We start from the raw sequence: 20,934 nt of genomic DNA on the forward strand, positions 1-20,934 counted from the left end.
ATGTGCTTCTCTCCACATGTCCTGCTCGCTCCTAGTTTGTTAATTTTTTCTTTTTTTTCTGGCTTTTGGGCCATACCCCACGGTGCTCAGGGTTTACTGCTGGCTGTACACTCAGGGATTACTGTGGACAGTCCTCAGGTGACAGACTGCATGAGGTACTGGGGATCCAACCCAGCTTGGATGCATGCACGGTGAATGCCCTACCCCGCTGTATTACCACTCCAGCCCCAGCTCTCTCATTAAATTATTTTTTGTTGTGTTTGGTTTTGGGTTTGTTCTGGGGCCACAGCGGGCAGTGCTCAGTGGTTACTCCTGGCTCTGCACCCAGGGACCACTTCTGGCAGCCTCGGGGAGCCATGTGGGATGCTGGGGATAGAACCCAGGTTGGCCGAGTGCCCGGCAAATGCCTTACCCTCCATACGATCTCTCCAACTCCTCTTACTAAATTCTTCGTAAGGTCCCTTTCCTGGCTCACCTGACCCATTCTTTTGTAGTTTTCAGTATAGTCCTTCAGCTCTACTTACTGTCCAAGTAGTATTTCTCTCCCCAGATTCTTAGAAAATTTTAGTTTTCTCCATGACCTCTCCCTGCCTGTCTTTCCTTTACTCCATTCCTTTTTCTTCTTCATCTGTTTTTCTTCTCCTATTCCCCCATTCTTTCCTTCCTTTCCTTAATCAAGATGGTGGGCTGGGGAGCAAATTCAAAGGGCCTTGCTCATGTTTGCATGTCACAGGTCTGTGATTGATCCTCAGCTCCGCATGGTTTGCCGGGCATCACTGGGGAGGGACCCGCAAGCATAGAGTCAGGGGTAGCACCCAGGCCCTGCTGAGGACCTCAGTCCACAGATGTAACCAGGACTGGAGAGAGAGTCCAGCGGGTAGGGCACTTGCCTAGCATGTGTCCCACCACGGGTCAATCCTCGGCACCCCATATAGTCTCCTGAGCCTGCCCGGAGTGACCCCCAGGCGCCAAGCCAGGAGTAAGCCCTGAACAGTGCTGGCTTTGGCTCCCAAACCAAAACAGTAACTGTAAGCAGATTGAATGTTACAAATTTTTCGTTAGACTCTGTCTGCCTGATACCGGTCAGATACTTTATTCAGTTCAGCTTTATTTCCACATGGAGCCAGTTATTGAGTTAATTTATGTATTCTGGTTGATTGATTACTGTAAGCAGCTTATATGTTCACAAATGGGTTTTTAACTTCCACCGTAGTGGTAGCTTTAGGGCTGTGTTGTTTCTGTAGATTCAAAGTACTAAGTAGAATGAAAAAAAAAATTAAGACTTAAAATAGCCTTAGAAATTGTTCTGGCCCAAGTCCTTCATTTTCTTAAAGAGATTAGGTCATATTTTGTGAAATCTGCTTTAACTAAGCAATCACTGCTCTGACTGCTGCTGCTCCTTATTGTTCTAAATAATTACAGTTTTGTAATAGCTTTAAATTTTATTTCATGTGTTGTTTGTTACTTCACAGTGTTACTTACTGGACGCCACAGTTCAAAATTTATAATTTAGGGCTTGAACATTTTGTGGAAAACACTTGGATCAGATTTGACTTTGGTGGTATAAGAGCGTTCGAAAGGATGACTCACAAAATAACTAATTTTTTGATGATTTCTCCTCAGTAGACTCTTCTCTAATAAGTTAGCATTAATGTCCTTTCTCTTGGTCACTCATTGACACTGTCCACCGGTGACTTAGCTCATTGGTTTCAAGCATCAGACATTGTGTGTTTGATTCCCAGTCGGCCACTTGCTGGCAGTGTGGCACTGGCTATGTTTCTTAACTTTTATGTTCTTTGATTCTTCTCTGGTAAAATGGGAATAATTAAGAGTGCTGTCAGTGTGTGACTGGGAAACTCAACGAATTGCGTCACAGTGCAGTCCAAAGGAGTGTCTACAACAAAGGAAGTGATACATACATATTTTGACGCCTGCTGGTTACCAAAAGGGGGCGAAACGGCCATGATAGTGTCCATCTAACTTCTCAGCCTAAGAGGTTTGTGTTTAAACAGGTCATCAACTTCAAAAGTGTTGATTTCACTCTTCTTTGTATTGAAAGGTGTTTGGTTTTCTTTAGGACCGAGGCAGTGTTTTCCAAAATGGGTCCTGCTGCCCAACAGTGGTACTTGACACCCCCCCCACCCCCCAAGAACAGCGGTGATAGCCTGGGGTGTGGTTGGTGGCACTTTATTCACTTAACAAGGGTATTTTTTCAGGGGCTTCTAGGTGATTTTTTTTTTCCCTGAAAAGAGAACAGTACCGCCACTGTACTTACTAGTACTTGTCACCATTCCCTTTTCTTCTATACGTTACTCTTTGTTTTGTATGTGTTAACATGTTTCATGTGTGTGCCTTCCTTTTGAAAAGAAAAATCAATGTGATCTAATAACTCCGTTTTAGTGGCTTTTAAACAGTCATCCCACGAGTCTGTGCTATGCCGAGAGGCTATGTTAATAATTCAGACGTGCACTTGCAGAAGCTACGGCCCATAACCTGATACCTTGGTTATGTATTTCCACTTCCCCACCCTTAACCAGTATTCATGGACAGTTTTTTTTTTTTCTGGATAATGGCTGATGAAAAAATACTAGACCATATCAGTACAAGTATGACCAGACGTTGCTTTTAAGAAGAAGCGCTCGCCCAGTGACGTGGTCTAAGTAAAATGTTCTCTTTTTTAATTATGTAGTCCTCCTCGCCATCCTCATCACAGCCTCATTCTAGCCACTGCAGAGCGAAGGCCTCATCATTGTGTCACCATGCATCCCTGCCCTGGGTCAAACGTAACCATGTAGGCCCTGCAAAGGCAACCAGTCCATCTCTCCGTCTTCGTCGCTGGCGACCCTTCTTACGCCTACCATCTTTGGGTCTCCATTCTGTTGTAAGTGTAGTCAATCTTCCATCTCTTCTTCCAGTGGCGAGGGCATTCCATTTTGTTTCCTTTAAAATTCTTCAAGTCTTCCAAGTGCTTTTTTTTTTTTTCTCCCCCTCCCCTCTCTCTTTGTTCACTCAGCCATTTCGTTTTTTTCCCCCTCCCTGCGCAAGATTGCAAGCATACCTCTATGTTCTGCAGTCTTGACTTGACTTTCATCACCAGTGCCCCGGTGAACATCCATCTTTTCACTCCATGTCCTGCCAACGCAAAGGTGCCTGCCTTTGGATGAGTACTGGGCGGCATTCATGATGATGTTTTACGTTCCTGTCGGTGGCTATTAAAGGGTATTCTCTTCCCCCCGCCTCATCTTTCCCATTTCATTTAGTTGACGCAGGTCAACAAAATGCGGTGTTGCTTCTGAGTTCTTTGACATCTGTTACTTTATTTTTCCCATGTTTCTGAACATGACGCTAGTCTCTTGTCATGCTCAGGGGTCACTCTCCTTACTCTGTCCTTAATCTAATGCTTCCTGGTGTAGGGTGTTTGTGTCTAAATTATTCCCTCAGGGCCTATGGTACTTGGTTTAATCTTGATCCCATCTTCCCTGCCTATTCAGTTTCTAAAGGTCTTTTCTAAGTAGAGGTGAAGAGTTTCTTTTTGTGAATCAGTGTAGGCTTCCCACAAATGTATATGACCACTTTTTTAAACTTGATAATACTAGAAAACGACTAAAAGTACATTTGTTCTTATAATCTTGCTAATTGTTTTTAAATGCTGCCATTGATGGAATTCTAATTATTAATTGCAGAATTAGATGATACAGCTCTTGCTTTCTTTTTTTAATTTCCCCCCCCTTTTGGTGCCAGTGGTTAAACTCAGAGCATGCAAGGTTTATGTTCTGACACTGAGCCCCGTCCCCGACCTGACTGATGTTTTAGACTAGTGGATTTCAACTGTTGTACACCGGTGGATTGGTGAAAATAGGAAAACCACTTAACAAAACACTAAGGCAGAAATTAAAAATAATTTTTATAATGATATTTGTGTAATGGTTTTTACATCTGATATACAGCCAACTTTATTGTATTTAAGCATGCTGTGTATCAACTAGGAATAGCTTTTTTGCCGACTGGTAGGAAAATTTTGTGGACCGGCACAGATCCGTGGACCAGCTGTTGAAAACCACTGTATGAGACTGTGAATGGCAAGGACTGTGGTTTGGCAGCATCTACAAAGAAATGCTGTATCTGAGAAATTGGTTGTGTGCCGTGCATTTGTAAGAAACTTGACACTTTTATTAATCTTGACATTTGAAGCCAGTGGAAGTCCGAGGGCATATATATCTTTAATGCTTAAATAAAATTCCAAAAAATTGGTGTCAGACATTCTTTCTTACCCCCAGTTTATGATCTTAGAGCTATACTCAAGTTATGAACTGGAATCCTGGCATTTCCCCCCCTTAAGTGTCTGTTTCCACCAGAGAGCAGGCTGGTCATCCAAATGATCTTTCATGTGCCGAGTCTCACAGCTGCCGTCTCTCCAGCTCATTTCCCTCATCGGGTCAGAACATGCATCTGTCATGTTTTCCTCCTGCATGTCTGATTCTTTTTGCTTCCCCATTGTGCCGTACATAAGACTGTTTGGCCCAGTAGGAAACCCAGGGTGAATTAGGTGGTGCGAATCTAATTTTCTAAATTGTGATCTGTGTGCAATAGATTGAATCCTAAGGATTAAGGTCGTTTTTATACTTAAATATTCTAAATACAAATGAACTTGTTATAAAAAGTTGCACTTCTGTTTTATGTTTTTATGCTTCTATCTCTGTTTGCTTTTTATTAATTTTATTGCTTTATAGCTTTGTGAGTATTTTACTGGAATAGTGGTTAATATTAACAGACTCTAGAACTATGCCACCCCATGTTTGAAATGAGATTCTAACAGCTGCTGTGCCTCTGTGTTCTTGAGAGTAAATAAGCAGGATATAATCATAGTACCTACCTCACTGGGTATTCATAATAAGTGATCCATACAAATAAAGCATTTAGAATAGTATCTGGCGTGTATTCTTATATAATTATACACAGTTAAACCATATTTTTATGGTGTGAAATTTAAGTTCTGCACTTCATTTCTATCTAATCAGTTATCACTTTCATGTTCTTTGAGATAATAGGTAGTATTGTATTTACTAGGGAACTTTATAAAAAAATATATATACATATACATATATTTATATTTATAAACAGGTGGGGTACCAGAGAGCTAGTATAGGGATTAAGGTGATTGCCTTGCATGCACCTGATATAGATTTGATCTGCAGTATCTCAATATCCCCTGAGGAGTAAGTTCTGAGCCCTGCAGATCAAGCCTATCATTTTTGGTTTTTGTCTTTTGTATAGTTATTTTTTTCTGGAACTTTTTTTTTTTTTTTCCACATCCAGTGGTGCTTAGAGCTTACTCCTGGCGCTCTGCTCGGGGAATCTCTTCTAGAAGTGCTCAGGGGGGCATATGCAGTGCTGGGGATTGAATCTGCATCAGCTGCGTGCATGGCAAGTGCCTTACCTGCGGTAGTATCATTGCAACCCTTGGGGCTAATTTTTAAAAGGACTTTTAGTGGATTGATTTTTCTTAATTGTATAATTGCAGGTTTCAAGCTTTCATATTATTTAAATTTGCCCAAAGGAAGAGGCCTGAGTACTGAGGTTTTGTGAAAGGCTTAGATATTTTAGTTTGATTTGCCTGTTTAATATTGTGAAGGTCTTAGTTCCCCTCTAGAAGTTTGTATTAGGCTGTTTTGAAATTTTTTTATTTTGGGGCCACACTCAGCAGTCTTCAGGGTTTCTCCCAACTCAGGGCTTGGGGTACCACTCAGTGCTGGGATTTGAACCCAGGTGTGTCTGTGTACAGTTCAGCCTCTAGTGTCGCCTACTGACCCGTCTCTCTGGCTACCTGTTAATGCATTTTCTTTCCATAGAAGTCACAGTGACTTACAGCTTTCTCACTCGCCAGATTCAGTGCTTTCCTAGATTCGTACTAACATACCACTCTGACCACTCTGTAAGCTTTTCATAGCACTCAGTAGTCTACCACGTAGACTGATGCTTTCATCTGAACCTTAAAATGTAAGACCCCCATTGCCTTTGAGGCCTGGGTATCCATACTAACGCTAACCCGTGACTCCTGCTGTACGGCTTTCACCTCTAGAAGAGTCGTGTGCACTGACGGTGGGTAGATTGGAGCCCTGAGATGCATCTGGGCAGGGAGGTTTCCCAAACAGTGCCCTGGGGACCTGGGCCACTCCCCCCGGCCTTGGTGAGACCTGATGGATCACTGTTGGGACCCAGCAATGCCAGGCTGCTCAGACTCGAGCCAGGCACTGCCAGGGATACACCTGTGCTTGGGACAGGCCCCCAGCCTGAGATGTCTTCTTAAAGAAGTGATGATATTGAGATAACTTTTTAAAGTGTAATCTATCAACGAATTTCATTTATTTTTAATTTGCAATGGAGGAGCGGTTGGATCACACATGGCAGTGCTCAGGGCTTACTCATGCTGCTGTGCTCAGGGCTCACTCCTGGCAGGTCTTAGGGAACTGTATGAGGTTCCAGGGGTTGAACCAGGCTGGCCGTGTGCAAATAGTACAGTGGGCCCTGCCCACTGTACTATTGCGCTGCCTCCCAGACTAATCAATTTTAAAGAACTAACGATCTTGTTGACAGTTAAAGTGAGTAAAGTAAAACCCTTTCCTAGATGGGTAAATAACTCTAGTATTTTTGTTGTAAAATTTAATGTACAGGGTTTTTTTTTTTTCTGTTTAGTTATTTGTTGGCTATTTCTTGAAATGAAACAGTAGAATAATGTCGAAGCAGTTGGGATAAGCCCTGACAAACAGCATTCTCTTCTGTTCCTTGGTAAATGAGAGGTGTGTTGGCTTGGGTTAAGAAATCCCTAATTTTGTTTGATTCTTTTACCAGGAAAGTTTTCACATTGTTAATTATTTAAAGGAATAGTAAATTTAAGAGAGATTAGGCTTTTTTTTTTAAGTATTATACATTTATATGGGGGGGTGGTGGTGAGTGGCTGGAGAAAGAGTGGTGACTGTGTAAGAAGAGATTTTTCCTGAGTGGAAGGAGCCAAGTACACATCTTAGGAGGGATTAGACTTTTCTGAAAGCCTTGGGAGGCGGGTTCTAGCCTTCGCCTGAGGGTTGACTCGGGAGAGAAGCACCCAGATGTGGAGTGGTCTGCCTCCAGACCCGGCCTGGGCAGGAGCCCTCGCGCACCTAGGCTGTGGTAGAGAGGTGGAGGGCGCAGTTAGCCAGCTAGGAATTCTGAAGTTAGGAAGAGCTCGCGTGCCTCCTGAGGCTGCGTTGAAGCTCCCCTTTCCTGACCGGAGGGAGCCAGTCTCCGAAGGAAGCCAGAGTTCAGGTGGGGAAGCCTGGCTTTCAGTGTTCTGAAGCGTTCGGCGAGCCCAGGGCAGCTGTGTTTCACGCCGGGCCTTTCCAAGTCCGCTTCCGAAGACTTCCCAATACCGCAACTGAAGATTCTACCGTTTCTCTAAGTTGAGATAATGTAGTGTTAAGGGATGCTAGAACTGGAATATAACTGGATCTTACTTTTAGAGGTCCTGGTTTTGTCTTGGGGGGCAGGGGGGAAATACCCATCAGTGTGTGGGGCTCCTCCTGGGGGCGCTAAGGGACCCAGCCCCGGGCCTCTTCGTGCAGAGGGTTCGCTCCAGACCTGTGAGCTGTCTCCTGGGCTCTCCTTTGAGTTTGTTTTTTTTTCTTTCTTAAAAATACTGCTCATGCAAAATAAACTTGGTGAGCTAAATAAAACCCAAGAACTGTTTCAGAGAGTTTTCACCAAGCAAGCAAGAGAAGAGAAAGTAAATTCTATTTTTCAAATTTGTTTTTAGTACCCTTTCTCTTTTACTTTTAAGTTTTGAACTATTTTCATACTTTTGTCTTTTTGAATTTGAGATAATGGCACTTACTTTATCCTAAGACTTTCTGCATTGCATAGTTTTAAAAATGAGTTAAATCTTCAATAACTTCCTTTTAATTTAATTTAATTTTTTTTTTTTTTTTTTGCTGGAGGCTCCCGAAGTAGTGCTCCGGAAGCCCAGGGGCCCCTGCAGGCAGGTCTCGGCCATGCAGGCTGGCGGGATGCTGTGCTGCTCTGTCGCCGTGGTGACAGGGCCAACCCATTCTTCCTGGGTTGGGTCCCGCCCACTGGCCTTCAGGGGGAGTGTGTGGTGCTCGTGATGTCACTGTCCAGCCCTCGCTGTTCACGTTCTTGATCTCTTTATACCTTGAATTTCCTTAGGTCTGTTTTTGCTATGGTTAGATTTAAAGTCTTGCATTTTGAACTGCCGTCATTAGACTAAGCATTGCCTGCCTCCACCGCACCCGGCAAGCTTGCGCTGTGCATCTGCTAGGCACCAGGTATCTGCAAGATTGTCCTGCAGTACAATTTCCCCATATACTGGAGTGTTTAGGCACGGAAATGTAGACATGCTCCCTCTTCACCCTGTCAGCGATGAACCCTGAATTACACCAGGCGAAAGTTCTCTCATGTCCTGTGCTGTTATTTATATGAGTTTACGTGTACTGGCTTAATTTGTTTGACTACTAATATGTATCTATTTTTCCCTCCTATTCCAGGCACCCAGTATAGATGAAAAAGTAGATCTTCATTTTATTGCGTTAGTTCATGTAGACGGGCATCTCTATGAATTAGGTAAGAACTTTTTTTTTTGTCCCCTGGGGAGAAATATGTACAGTGGGAGTGGGAACTTTGGCATTTATTGTCATTACTTAGTGAATTGCCCTACATACTATTATTGCCATAATACAAATTCTTACTTAAGATTTTCTGCTAGAAAATGCTAAAACATTTTGATGTTTGCACTCTTTGTAATTAAAAACTGTTTCCGTAGAAGCAGTACAATTCATTATGATGAATGTAAAGTACAGTCATTAGTAAATGACCATCATCTGAACCTAATCTGTGTGAGATTAAACCTAGTATTTTTGTTGGTTTGTTTTGGGGTGGTTTGGATACACACCGCGTGGCACTTGTGGATACACACCCCCAACTCTGCTCATCGCTCACTCGCTCCTGGCTGGGCTTTGCTGCTGGGGACTAAACCTGGGCCTCCTTACACGCAGAGCAACTTGTTGAGCTGCCTCTCCAGCCCTTAGTTCTAGGTTTTGGTTTTGGTTTTAGGTTTGGTGTTAGTTTCATTCTGTTTGGGGGCCGCACCCAGCAGTGCTCAGGGGTTGCTCCTGGCTCTGCACTCAGGAATTACTCCTGGCAGTGCTCCCGAGGACTCTGTGGGGTGAGGAGGGGACCTGAACCCGGGTAGGCAGTGCGCCAGGCGAGAGCCCTGCTCTCTGTACTATCCCTCTGGCCCCGAGACCGTGGCCTTTAGAACAGAGATTTCCGAACGTCTTTGCTCTGCTGCCACCTTTTCAGGAAAACCGACATCCAGCACGGCCCTGGAAGGCTGCCTTCTGTATGCAGACACACAGAGGCGACCCCGGTTGCTCCAAGGCTACTGCCGCCGCTCGGGATTGTTGCTGAGCTTCTTCAGGAGGGAGTCGGGGCGGTGGCGTCACCCACTTTGGGAGGCATTGATCTACCAGATAATTATAGCTTGACAAAGCCTCTGATCACCTCCCTGGGAAGGGGAGAGTTGACTGCAAAAGCTCAGTTTTACTGGTTGGTGAGTTGCTCAGGCTCAAAGGCCGTAGGAGAAAAGACAGAATAGACACAGAGCAAGAATAGGGCCCATGAAGAATGGCTCTCTTGAGAGCACGCCAGTGTCCGCACAAAAGGGTTTCAAAATGGGTCTGAAGGAAGGACATCAGGAAAGAAAGGCACAAGCGAGGTCTTGTTTGGGTTGTCGTGTTCTTCAGCCAGAACCGTCAGTATGGCTATGGCTGATGGAAACAGTCTGACTGGAACCCTTCTGGGGAGAACTTTCTTCAAACGCGTTTACAGAATTTGAAGGATCTAAAAAATAGCCTTGGGACCAGAGAGAGTCCAGCAGGGAGGGCATTTGCCTTGTGTGTGGCCAACGCTGGCACCCCATATGGTCCCCTAAGCACCCCCCCAACCTCCTGCTCCCCCTGAATGCAGTGCCAAGAGTGAGCCCTGAGCACCGCAGGGTGTGGCCGCAAAACAGTACAAAAAAGGAATAGCTATAATCTCTACAGTGTCACAGAGAACAAGGGTTAGTGCAAAACCAATGAAAATGGGCACTTCCTGATTGGCTGCAAGGACAGCTGGCCATCATCCTGGTGCCCATCCCCAGTCAGTACGAAATGTTGAGCTAAGAGAAATATTGAGTCAGTGAGCAGAGAATAGGGATCCCGAGATTGGCAGGGAGTGTTTCAGAAAGTTAATGAAATTTTAAAATGACCTTTTGGGGGGCTGTGCTGGGGATAAAACCCAGGACATGTGAGTTCTGCTGTGGAGCCTTATCCCCACCTCCCAACGTCATCTTATTTTTTAAAATACCAGGCTGCATAATTGTAAGTCAAGTGTAAGTTGATCTATAGAGGGTCTTACTGATATATCTAAGGATAGTGGTTGTCTTTAATATGTTCATTCATTGCTGTATGGTAAAGGTAGCGACTGAAAGGAAAAGAAACTGAGTTCTCCATGTTCCTGGCATTTGCAGAGGAGGGGTGTGTATGTGTGACACTATAGTTAACATAATTATTCTGTGGTTAAATTAGAGCAAAATGGTTTGGAAGTGAATGCAGAACTAATTGAACAATCAGATAAAAAATTTGTTAACTAATGAATTATTGTTTACCCAGAGTAATAAAAATACTCTGGAACATTGAAATACTTTTAAGTAATTTTTAAAAATTTCCGCTAATTACAAAAATTGTGTACCATGGAACTCTACCACAAACCGCTCCGGTTTCCTAGATTAAGAAAATTCTGAGCCACTGGAAAATCAGTGGCACACACGGGACCCATTAAGCTCCACAGCTTTAGCGTGTTGAGTAGAGCGAGCTCAGAGATTAAGGTGCCCACTTGGCATGTAGACAGCCGTGACTTGATTCTTGGCAGCATGCATATCGCCAGAGTACCTCCAGACCACCAGGAGTGATCCATGCGCACAGAGCCAGGAGTAGCCCCTGACACTGCTGAGTGTGTCCCCCCTCCCCGAAAGACTTTGTTTTCCCTCAAAGCAGCGAATGTTTTCCTGCATTAAGACAGTACGACTGTGAAATTCAGGAAATTAACATTTAATCCAGTATTACCAGCAAGTCTACATTCCCTGTTGGAAATTGTTCATTTTCACACTAAAATTCCCTAGGTGGAGGATTTTGCCTGGGACTGTGTATTGCACTTATTTGTCATGTTTCTCAGCCTTTTAATCTCTTCTGCTTCTCGTGTTTCTGAGGGCACAGGACAGGGACGGGGAGATGGTTCTGAGGGCCGGAGCACGTGTCTAGCATCAGCAGGGCCCTGGCTTCGATCCCTGGCACTTCACGGTCCCCCAGGCACTGGGGAGGCCTCGGAAGCAGCAAGTAAAGCTGCTTGGAGATTATTCTTGAATTCAGCGTGGTGTGTTCTTATTAGTCATTATTTTTGACATAGCAGGAAAGTGCTTCTATGTTCTCAGCAGGCTTATGTTGTCTTCTGTTCCTTACTGCTGAGTTGCACTCCTGGCTTTAAATGGTATCTGCTTGATTTCTCATGATAAAATTTATTAATTTTAATCCATTTCAATGCTATGTTCAATACTATGTTACACTTAACATGGTAGAGGTGTTATACTAAGTAAATATAAAGTTTCCCATTAACTTTTTACCAGATTTAGCACCCAATGACAATTTTTAAATGTATTTATTCACAATATTATTGAAAAATGGCAGTTTAAATGCATTCTTCTACATTAGAAGCTTTCCTTTTTCTTTTAGTCATTGTCAATTTTGGATTCATATTTTACTCAGAAGAGTGCAGTCTGGTATATCCTTTATTTTATTATCAAGCTCTCCCAGACTTGACCTTGAGAGGGGCCTCTCCAGGCGGGGCCTTTGACATGTCCCTGAGATCCTGATGTTCTCATTTTAAACTGGAACAAGGTGTTCCAGGCTCATTTTTTCTTTTTTCTATGCCAGTACTGTGTTTAGCCATTTCCCAGGGAGCTCTGGTTTATTTCAGTAAAACACAGTATTTGAATTAAGATTTGGGTGCTGTTTGCTCATTGCTTCTAGGTCCTCCCAGAGGACAGAGCTGGGAAATATTTGTGTTTGCTCTGGATATTCTTAAACTCACACATGTGGACGTGGGTATGCACACACAGTTTTCTCTGATTTAAAAGTTTCATTTATGCCAAGGCTCCTCATTCTAATGATGCTGCTGTTTGGGCCCCAGGAGGTAACCCAGCAGCTAAGGTGCTTGCCCTGCACCCAGCCCGCCCGGGTTCAGTCCTCAGCACCCTCTGTGGTCAGGAGTGAGCCCTGCGCACAGAAGCAGGGGTAAGCCCTGAGCACCACCAGCTTTGACCTAAAATCACAAAACAGAAAAAAATACAGTTCATCCTAGCATTCTCCATGTTTGTGACACCCTTTCCTGAATAGAAATCTGACTCCCAGTTAGCCCTTACGTGTTTTTTCTGACATTTCTTTCCCTTGTGTGTAAATGGGCTTGGCCAGCCCGGTCTCAAACTCCGTTCCAGACACGCGATTCCCTGCCCTGCCCTGGCACGATGATCCCGGTCTGACTCAGACCAGCAGCAACTGCTTTCCAAAACCGGGCTCGCTCTGTGTGACGCTGCCTGTGCTCGTGGCACTCCTCATTCCGCCCCTGCAAGAGGGGACACTCGCTCTGCTGCCCTCAGTGAAGGTGAAAGCTGAGCATTTCTTTGTTAATGTTTTTTTTTTTCTTACTCCTAAATCTTAAATTAAAAAAAAAAAGTTCCTGTTCTTCAGGGTCATTGTTGTTTATAGTCCCCAGGGCGGGGGGAAATTGTTTCCAGCAGATCGTGATTGATGCACTATTCTCTTAGCTTTTTTATTTCTACAGTGAATAATTGCTCTGTTTTGCTTTTTGGTTTGGGGTTGCAGGTTTTTTGTTTGTTTGCTTGCTTATTTTTTAAAACGTATTTATCAGCAAGTAAGTCCCAGGCTTTCCCCATTGGTCTAATTCCCTTAGCCCATTGGGGCGATGGCATTCTGGCATGTTTTTTTACCAGAGTTTTGTCTTTTTGGTGAGTGCCCCTTGCCTTCTCAACTTGAGGCCTTACACTTGGTGCTCGATTGGACCGTCCCTTCATCAGCCTCTGGGGATCCTTGTGGACTCTGTCGTGTTGAGACTCCTTAGCTGCGTGGCTTCCTCGCCCTTTGTTGATTCGCTCTGAGCAACTCCTTGGGTGGGTGTTTAAAAGGGGATATAAGAGCAAGATGTGTTTTGGGTTTAGGTTTTTTTTTTTTTAATTATTCGATCTTGAAATTGATCTTGAAGTTGAATTACCTGGTTGTTTCTAAAACTCAAGGCTCAAAAATAATTTTATTTCAAAGTAGCATTGCTCTCTGTCCTATTTGAGTGTTATCTCTTTGTTTCATTGACTGGTTTTTGTTGGTTTTTTTTTTTTTGCAATTTTTTTTTTTAATTGAATCTCCATGTGGAAAGTTACAAAACTTTCAGGCTTAAGTCTCAGTGATGCAATGCTGGAACACCCATCCCTTCACCAGTGCACATATTCCACTACCAAGAATCACAGTATACCTCCCCCCAACACCCCCCAACCTCCCCAGCCCCCTACCCCGCCTGTGTAACTGATAAATTTCACTTTACTTTCACTTTACTTTGATTACATTCAATATTTTAACAAAAAACTCACTATTACTGTTTGGAGTTTCTCCCCCCAAAGTCATACCTGCTGAAAAGGAAGGATTTGTTTTCCATTGCTGAGAATGAAGAGATATGAGGTCGAGCAGCTGCAATAGTGGCTGCACGGTTTTGGATTTCTGTATTTTAGTATTTTAGTAACTAAGTCCAGAGAAATTTCTGCCAGAAATTGTATCATTGCAAGCTCGTACCTCTCTGCTACTTTATATTCCACATATGAGTGCAGTCTTTCTAAGTCTGTCTCTTTCTTTCTGACTCATTTCACTCAACATGATACTTTCCATGTTGATCCATTTACATGCAAATTTTATGACTTCATCTTTTATGACAGCTGAAAAAAAAAGATGCAATTCTTTGATTTCTTTGTCGTTGATTTCTGCTCTAAGCTTTATTATTTCTTTCCTTCGGCTGGGTTGGGGTTCCCTTTGTTGATCTTTTTCTAAGGTCTTGAGCTGTGAAGTCAGGTTATCTATGTAGGCCCTTTCTTCCTTCCTGAGGAATGCTTGCAAAGCTGTAAATTTTCCCTTTAACACAGCTTTAGCTGCGTCCCATAGGTTTTGGTAGCTTGTGTCTTCATTCTCATTTGTTTCCAGGTATCTTTTGATTTCATCCTTGACTTCCTTCCTGACCCACTCATTGTTCAACATTGAGTCGTTAAGTTCCAGTTGTTTGATTTGGTTCTCCTCGTCTGTATGTGGTTAGCTTCTACCTTCAGTGCATCGGGGTCTGAAAAAATAGTTGACATAATTTCTGTCTTCTTGATTCTATTGAGGTATGTTTTGTGACCCAGCACGTGGTCTATTTTAGAAAATGTTCCGTGTGCACTGGAAAAAAAATGTGTAGTCTTTCTTTTTGGGGTGTAAGGCCCTGTATAGGTCTGTTAGCCCTCTCTCTTCTATTTATTCCTTCAGAGCCAGTGTTTCCTTGCTGAGTTTTGTTCTATCCAGAGGTGACTAGGCAGTGTTGAAGTCTCCAACTATTGTATTGCTGGCGATGTCCTCCTTAAGGTCTGCCAGCAGTTGTTTTAAGTATTTAGCTGGTCCCTCATTAGGTGCATATACGTTTAAGAGTGTGATTTCTTCCTGTTGTACATAACCCTTGATAAATAGAAAATGGTCTTCTCTGTCCTTTCTGATTTTTTCCAACCTGAAATCTATGTTGTCGGATACTAGTGTGGCCACCCCAGCTTTTTTGAGGGAGTTGTTTGCTTGCATTATTGTTTTCCATCCTTTAACTTTGAGTCTGTATTTGTTCTGTTTGTTCAGATGTGTTTGTTCAGATGTGTTTCTTGTAGGCAGCAGAATGTTGGTTTCAGTTTCTGGATCCATTTTGCCAATCTGTGCCTCTTGATAGGTGCATTTAGACCATTGACATTGAGAGAGATTACTGTCATGGGGTTTTGTGCCATCTTTCTATAAGGGTTTGTTGCGGTTATGGGTTTTTTCCTCATCTTACAGGAGCCCTTTTAGTCCTTCTTTCAGGCTTGTTTTGAATCTATGAAGTTCCTGAGCTGTTGTTTATCTATGAAATGATGTATTTTTCCATCGAGTTTGAGTGAGAGTTTGGCTGGGTAAAGTATTCTTGGTGAGGCGTTCATTTCATTGAGTTTTTTCACTATATCCCACCATTGTCTTTGGGCTTGGAGGGTTTCCTCAGATAGGTCTGCTGTAAATCTAAGGGGTGCTCTTTTGTATGTGATTTCTTTCTTTGACCTTGCTGCATGCAGTATTGCGTCTCTGTGGCATCCAGCATTCTGACTGATTTGCTTTGGAGTGTTTCTATTAGGATTTCTTTTAGCTGGCACCCTTCTGGCTTCTTGGATCTGGATGCTTGCATTCTCTAACTCTGGGAACTTTTTTGCGATGATTTTTTTTAACTGTGGTTTTTTCATTGGGCTTGGCTCCCTGTCCTTCCGGTACTCCGATGATTCGATTGTTGTTCCTCTTGGAGTCATCTCCTAGATCTCTGATTCGCCTTAGCACCATTTTGAGGTCTTTTCTCATTGTTTGTTGTTGCCTGTACGAATTCTGCTGTTCGTCTTCAAGATAGCTGATTCTGTCTTTGGCCGTTGACATTCTACTGTTGAGGGCACCTATTGAGTTTTTAAGTTCATCAGATTATCAAATCTTTCATTTGTGACATTTCTTTCTGTTGTTTTCTTATTTCTGCTCTCATTTCTTCCTGTATTTTCTCAGTTATCCGTTCCCCCATCTCTTTCACTTCTTCCTTTAATTTTCTGTACGACTGTTCCACTGATTCTTTGAGTTCCTTGAACATCCTCAGCATTTCATCTCAGAATTCTTTGTCGAGAGATCATACTTGTGGGCACCTCCTGTTGAGGATTCAGGGCTCTTTTCTTCGTCCTCTACTCGTAGTGGAGATTTGCGCTGTTTCTTCATGTTGTTGTAGATCTAAAGGGTAAAGCCTTTAGGCTCACTGGAACTGTTCCCTCTGACTGCCAGAAAAACTTCTGAATAAGATCCACGGTGGTCCACCTTCTCCTAGTTTAGAGTACTTCTTTCCTCATGTATATTATTCTGCGACTTATGATAGGCATCTAGTGCAGCATTGGAAGAGATGTTGTTTCCAATTGGGCTGTATGAAACTTCTTGAATACACTTGTTTTTTGGTGGAACTGTAGTCGGCCAGAAGATTGTTGCCGTGTTGTGTTTGAGGTGGCCAGAATGTTTTCCACAAAATTAGATAATGAAGGTTGGGATGGGAGTCCAAGGTGCTGGCAGTGGAGGATATAACGTGGCCGCCCGCTCCACAGAAGGCCACGCCCACTTTTGATGGGGCCACGCCCCCTTCGGTGGAGGCCACACCCCCAGTCAGTCCCAATATTAATGTTCGCTTTACCTGTCCGCAAGTACCTGTTGGAGGGGACTGGCGATGATCACTGTTGTTGTTCTTTTTGTGTTTGTTTTGTTTTGCGGGGCGGGAGTGGAACCAGAGCCTCAAAGACAAGGCAGTTGCTCTACCATCGAGTCATGATTTGCCGTGAGGAGGCTCAGGCCAGGGCTGGAGAGCTAGTACAGGGCTCAAAGCTCCCACCTTGCATGAGACCAGCCCCGGTTTTACCCCCAACTCTGAGTGACTCCCAAGATCAGCACAGAGCTGGGAGAGGCCTCCCCCCACTCACCCCTGCGTGTGACCCCCCTCTCCCGTCCTCCACCTAACCTCCAAAACAGAGCGTACGTACAAAACCAAAAGAAGCTCGTTTTGATTCCACAATCTTTGATGTGACTCTTTCAGCACATCTTGCAGGCTTATGGGATCTTTTGTTTTTATCCAGAGTGGTCTGACATGATGATGTATCTTTATTGGGTTTTTTTTTTCCCCCTCCCCTAATCAATAAATTTGACTCTTCAGTAGGTCTTCTGATTCTGGAACTCCTATCTTCCAATCTGAGAAATTGATTTTCTTCAAATTTTTCTTAGAGTCTGTTTCCAGAACTCTTATTCATAATCTGACTTTGGAACTTCTTCCCTTTCTCCTATAGTTGTTTTTCTTACTGACTTTCGTGTTACACACAGTTTAGTGGGTGGCAGTAACTCCCGGCAGTGCTGGGGAGCGCGCTGTGCCCAGGATCACGCTGGGACCCTCCCTTGCAGAGCTTACCTTCAGCCCTAGGCTATTTTTTTTAAAAAAATTACTTGGTATATGAGGTATATGAGGATTATCTTGAACTGCTTATTCCAACCTATTTAACACTTCTAAATTCCACTAGTGTATTTTTAATCTTACAGGTTCTTCTGTTCTCTGAACTTTATAAGGTTTAAGTAAGATTTAAGAGCATCTGGCCTTGGGGCCAAAGAGGTAGTACAGTGGTAGGGCGCTCCTGTGCCTTGCATGCACATGACCTGGGTTCAACCCCAGCACCCCATATGGTTCCCTGAGTCCCTCCAGTAGTGATCCCCGACCACTGCTGGGATCAGTAGTGATCCCTGACCACAGCACAGAGAGATTATTCTGCTGTCTTCCAACTTTTCTTTTTCTGTTTTTGGTTTGGGGGTGTGTCCCCCCAAACCAAAAAGAAACAAGTAAAACTAAAAATATCTGGTCTTCCATGTATGTAGTGCTTTAAAAATTATAATTAACCTTTGTTCTTAATAGTTATTATTATAAAATGACATTTTCAGATCACTTTATAATTTTTCTGAATAATGTTAATTGAAATTAATACATTATTATAAACAGCCACTACGTATAATGGAAAAATTACTCACTAGAGATTATTAGCTCATTAGAACCTAACGAGTGATTGAAGAAATTTTAGAAATCATAAAATATGTACATTAATTTAGAATGTGGTTGAGAAAGGAGAAGTCATAAGAGCTCTCTTCCCGGCTGAGTCTGAACTTTAAAAAAACTTGATCTTATTAAATTTGTCTGTTCTTTTTCTGGGGATTGAAGCCAATATGTATTTCTAATTCTGTTTATGAAGACAATTTAGGCTTTCAAATATCAAAGCGCAGGTAGCACATTTACGATAGTATTTTAGGGGTTGGGGAGACAGTACAGTGGGTGAGACACTTGCTTTGCACACAGCCTAACAGTTTTATTCCTTGGTACCACATATGGGTCCCTAAGCTCTGCCAGGAGTGATCCATGAGCACAGCCAAAAGTATGCCCTGAGCAGAGAGAGAGACAGAGAGAGGAGAAGAGAGAGTTTTTTTTTTTCTTTTTTGGGTCACATCCAGCGATCCTCAGGGGTTACTCCTGGCTTTGCACTCAGGAATTTCTCCTGGCAGTGCTTGGGGGACCATATGGGATGCCGGGGATCGAACCCGAGTCGGCCGCATGCAAGGCAAATGCCCTACCCGCTATGCTATCGCTCCGGTCCGAGAAGAGAGTTTTTAGGGCCCAGAGAGATGGTTTTGGGGCTAGGGTGCTTGTCCTGTCTGCAGCCCACCCTGACTCAATCCCTGGCATTGAGGATGGTCCCATCACTATCAGGTATGAGCCCTGAGCACAGATCCAGGAGTAGCCGCTGAGCGCTCCTGGATGTGGCCCCAATGAAGGATGTTATCATAGGACTGAGGAGACAGCTCTGACGGCTGCGTGTGGGCTTCTCATGGAGACTTGGCTTAACCCCTGCCACCACGTGATCCCAAAGCACTGCCCAGAGTTGCACCCGGCACCGAGGGGACTTTCTCAGACCAGCCGTGGCCCTAAGCCCCACAGCAGCACAGAGAGATTATTCTGCTGTCTTCCAACTTTTCTTTTTCTGTGGACAGATGAAAATGGAAATTGAAAAAATACGGTATGAACAACTAAGCATTGAGCTCTCTGTCTGTTTTCCACAGATGGCCGGAAACCGTTTCCGATTAACCACGGCGAGACTAGTGATGACACGCTATTGGAGGTAACCACGCGGGCGTCCCTTCAGCGCGTCTCCGCCCCTGTCCCTTTAGAGATGGAGAGAGCCCTAACGAGCAGGCGGGTGGTGTTGCCTTCGTGTTCTGATTGGCAGCCTTGTCATGACTCACTTGGGAAAAAACTTTATTTTTTAGAATGAGTCAGTGGCAATTATAGCTAATTGAGAAGTTTTCAGGGCTCCCAGGGACAAACAAGTGACGAATCTAATAAAGGTACAAATAGTATTGGGTATTGGGAGGAGGGGAGAGAGAAAGAGAGAGACAGAGACGAAGAGAGAGACAGAGACAGAGAGAGAGAAGGGGGGAAGGAGGGGGAGAGGAGAGAGAGAGAAGAGAGCAAGAGGGGCCGGTTTGATTCCCAGCACTGAATGGCGCCCATCTTCCCCCTCTCCCCTGGGGCACTGCCAGGGTGGCCGGCTGGTCCCAGTGCTGCAGGGCTGGGACCGCAATGCGTCCTAGAGCTCTGGGACTGAAACTGCCAGTCTGTGCCAGAATTTGATCCCTGGCATCCTATATGATCCCCTGAGCTCTCCAGGAATGAGCCCTGAGCACACAGCCAGGAGTCAGCCCTGAGTACCACCGGGTGGGGCCCAAAATACAAAACTTGAGTTTACCTCACATTTCATTAAGTCCATGATACTCTCATTTGGGCCTTGAATGCTTACTGTGAACAAAAATGTGTTGCTTAGAAGCAATTAAATAAGTGACTCTCAGATTAAAGATTTCCTAAAAGCATCTAAAGAAAGAATAATTAAATTAACTACCTTAGCCTTTCATACTAGGTAAATTGAACCAGTGTTTCTTGTGTTCTTTATTTTTCATTTGGAAAAATAAGTATAGTGTGAAATTAGTATGAGTCAGGGAAATAATGCAATACTTATAAACTGTAAGTAAAACAAAGGTTATAAACCGGTAAATTTTGCCTTTCCCTTCTATAGGATGCCATAGAAGTTTGCAAGAAGTTTATGGAACGTGACCCTGATGAGTTAAGATTCAATGCAATCGCTCTCTCTGCAGCATAGCTTGTCAGTAATGGAAACACCAAGTGCTGTATTATTTACAACAAAAACTTGAGTGTCTGCTGCCATACACTAATGCAGAATTTTTGATATTTTCATTAACTTGATTGATTAAACTTTATGTGAATTAAACTTTAACTTGATCTGTGTTTTATGTTACTTGTGGTCACAAATTAAAACCAAAGTGGTTTTGAAGAAAGTTCTCTTTGTGAAGAGTGGACCGTGTTTGATGACTCACATTAACTTGTTACTCTCTTCAAGTTTCAGCGACATCACATAGTGGACACAGCCATGATTTTCACCTGATAGTTGGAATATTGTATCATAAAAGGATCATTTATATTAACACTTTTATTTAGTATTATTTCGCTGAGCATTTCATCTGAATTAGCTGGACTCTGTTCTAGGTGCTGGATTTTCAGCAAGTTCCATAGTCACAGAACCTATCTTTATTCTTTTGAGAGAAGATAGATAGGCCAACACATTAATCAGATACCTACCAGTGATACATACAAACACATTAATCAGATACCTACCAGTGATACATACCAACACATTAATCAGATACCTACCAGTGATAGATACTTTGATGGATGCTTTGCAGGAAACTAAAGAAGGATTTGTGTTAGGAGTAACTGAGTGAATGCTTTAATTTTGTGATCAGGACAGATAATTTTGAAATTGAGATCTGAATAGCAAAAAGTTGTCAGGCGTAGGGGCTAGAGAGATAGTGAGTAGGGTGTTTGCCTTGCACACAGCCGACCCAAGTTCAATCCCCCGCA

At 43.4% G+C, this 20,934-nt stretch overlaps 1 protein-coding gene across 3 annotated transcripts in view; it reads left to right on the top strand.

Annotated features, from left to right (window-relative positions):
* Nucleotides 1–20,290, top strand: part of UCHL3 (ubiquitin C-terminal hydrolase L3) — a 66,174-nt gene extending 45,884 nt beyond the window's left edge. For 2 of the 3 annotated variants that reach the window (XM_055121726.1, XM_055121730.1), the window contains 4 exons: nucleotides 2,690–2,881; nucleotides 8,538–8,613; nucleotides 19,062–19,120; nucleotides 20,072–20,290. In XM_055121726.1, the coding sequence (XP_054977701.1) occupies nucleotides 2,690–2,881; nucleotides 8,538–8,613; nucleotides 19,062–19,120; nucleotides 20,072–20,155 (411 nt within the window). In that variant the 3' untranslated portion in view covers nucleotides 20,156–20,290. The remainder of the gene's footprint in view (nucleotides 1–2,689; nucleotides 2,882–8,537; nucleotides 8,614–19,061; nucleotides 19,121–20,071) is intronic. The other variant, XM_055121735.1, reaches the window with a different exon arrangement.
* The last annotated feature ends 644 nt before the right edge of the window (nucleotides 20,291–20,934 follow it).

Source organism: Sorex araneus, chromosome 1, assembly GCF_027595985.1.
Source record: "Sorex araneus isolate mSorAra2 chromosome 1, mSorAra2.pri, whole genome shotgun sequence".
Classification (NCBI taxonomy): Eukaryota; Metazoa; Chordata; class Mammalia; order Eulipotyphla; family Soricidae; genus Sorex; species Sorex araneus.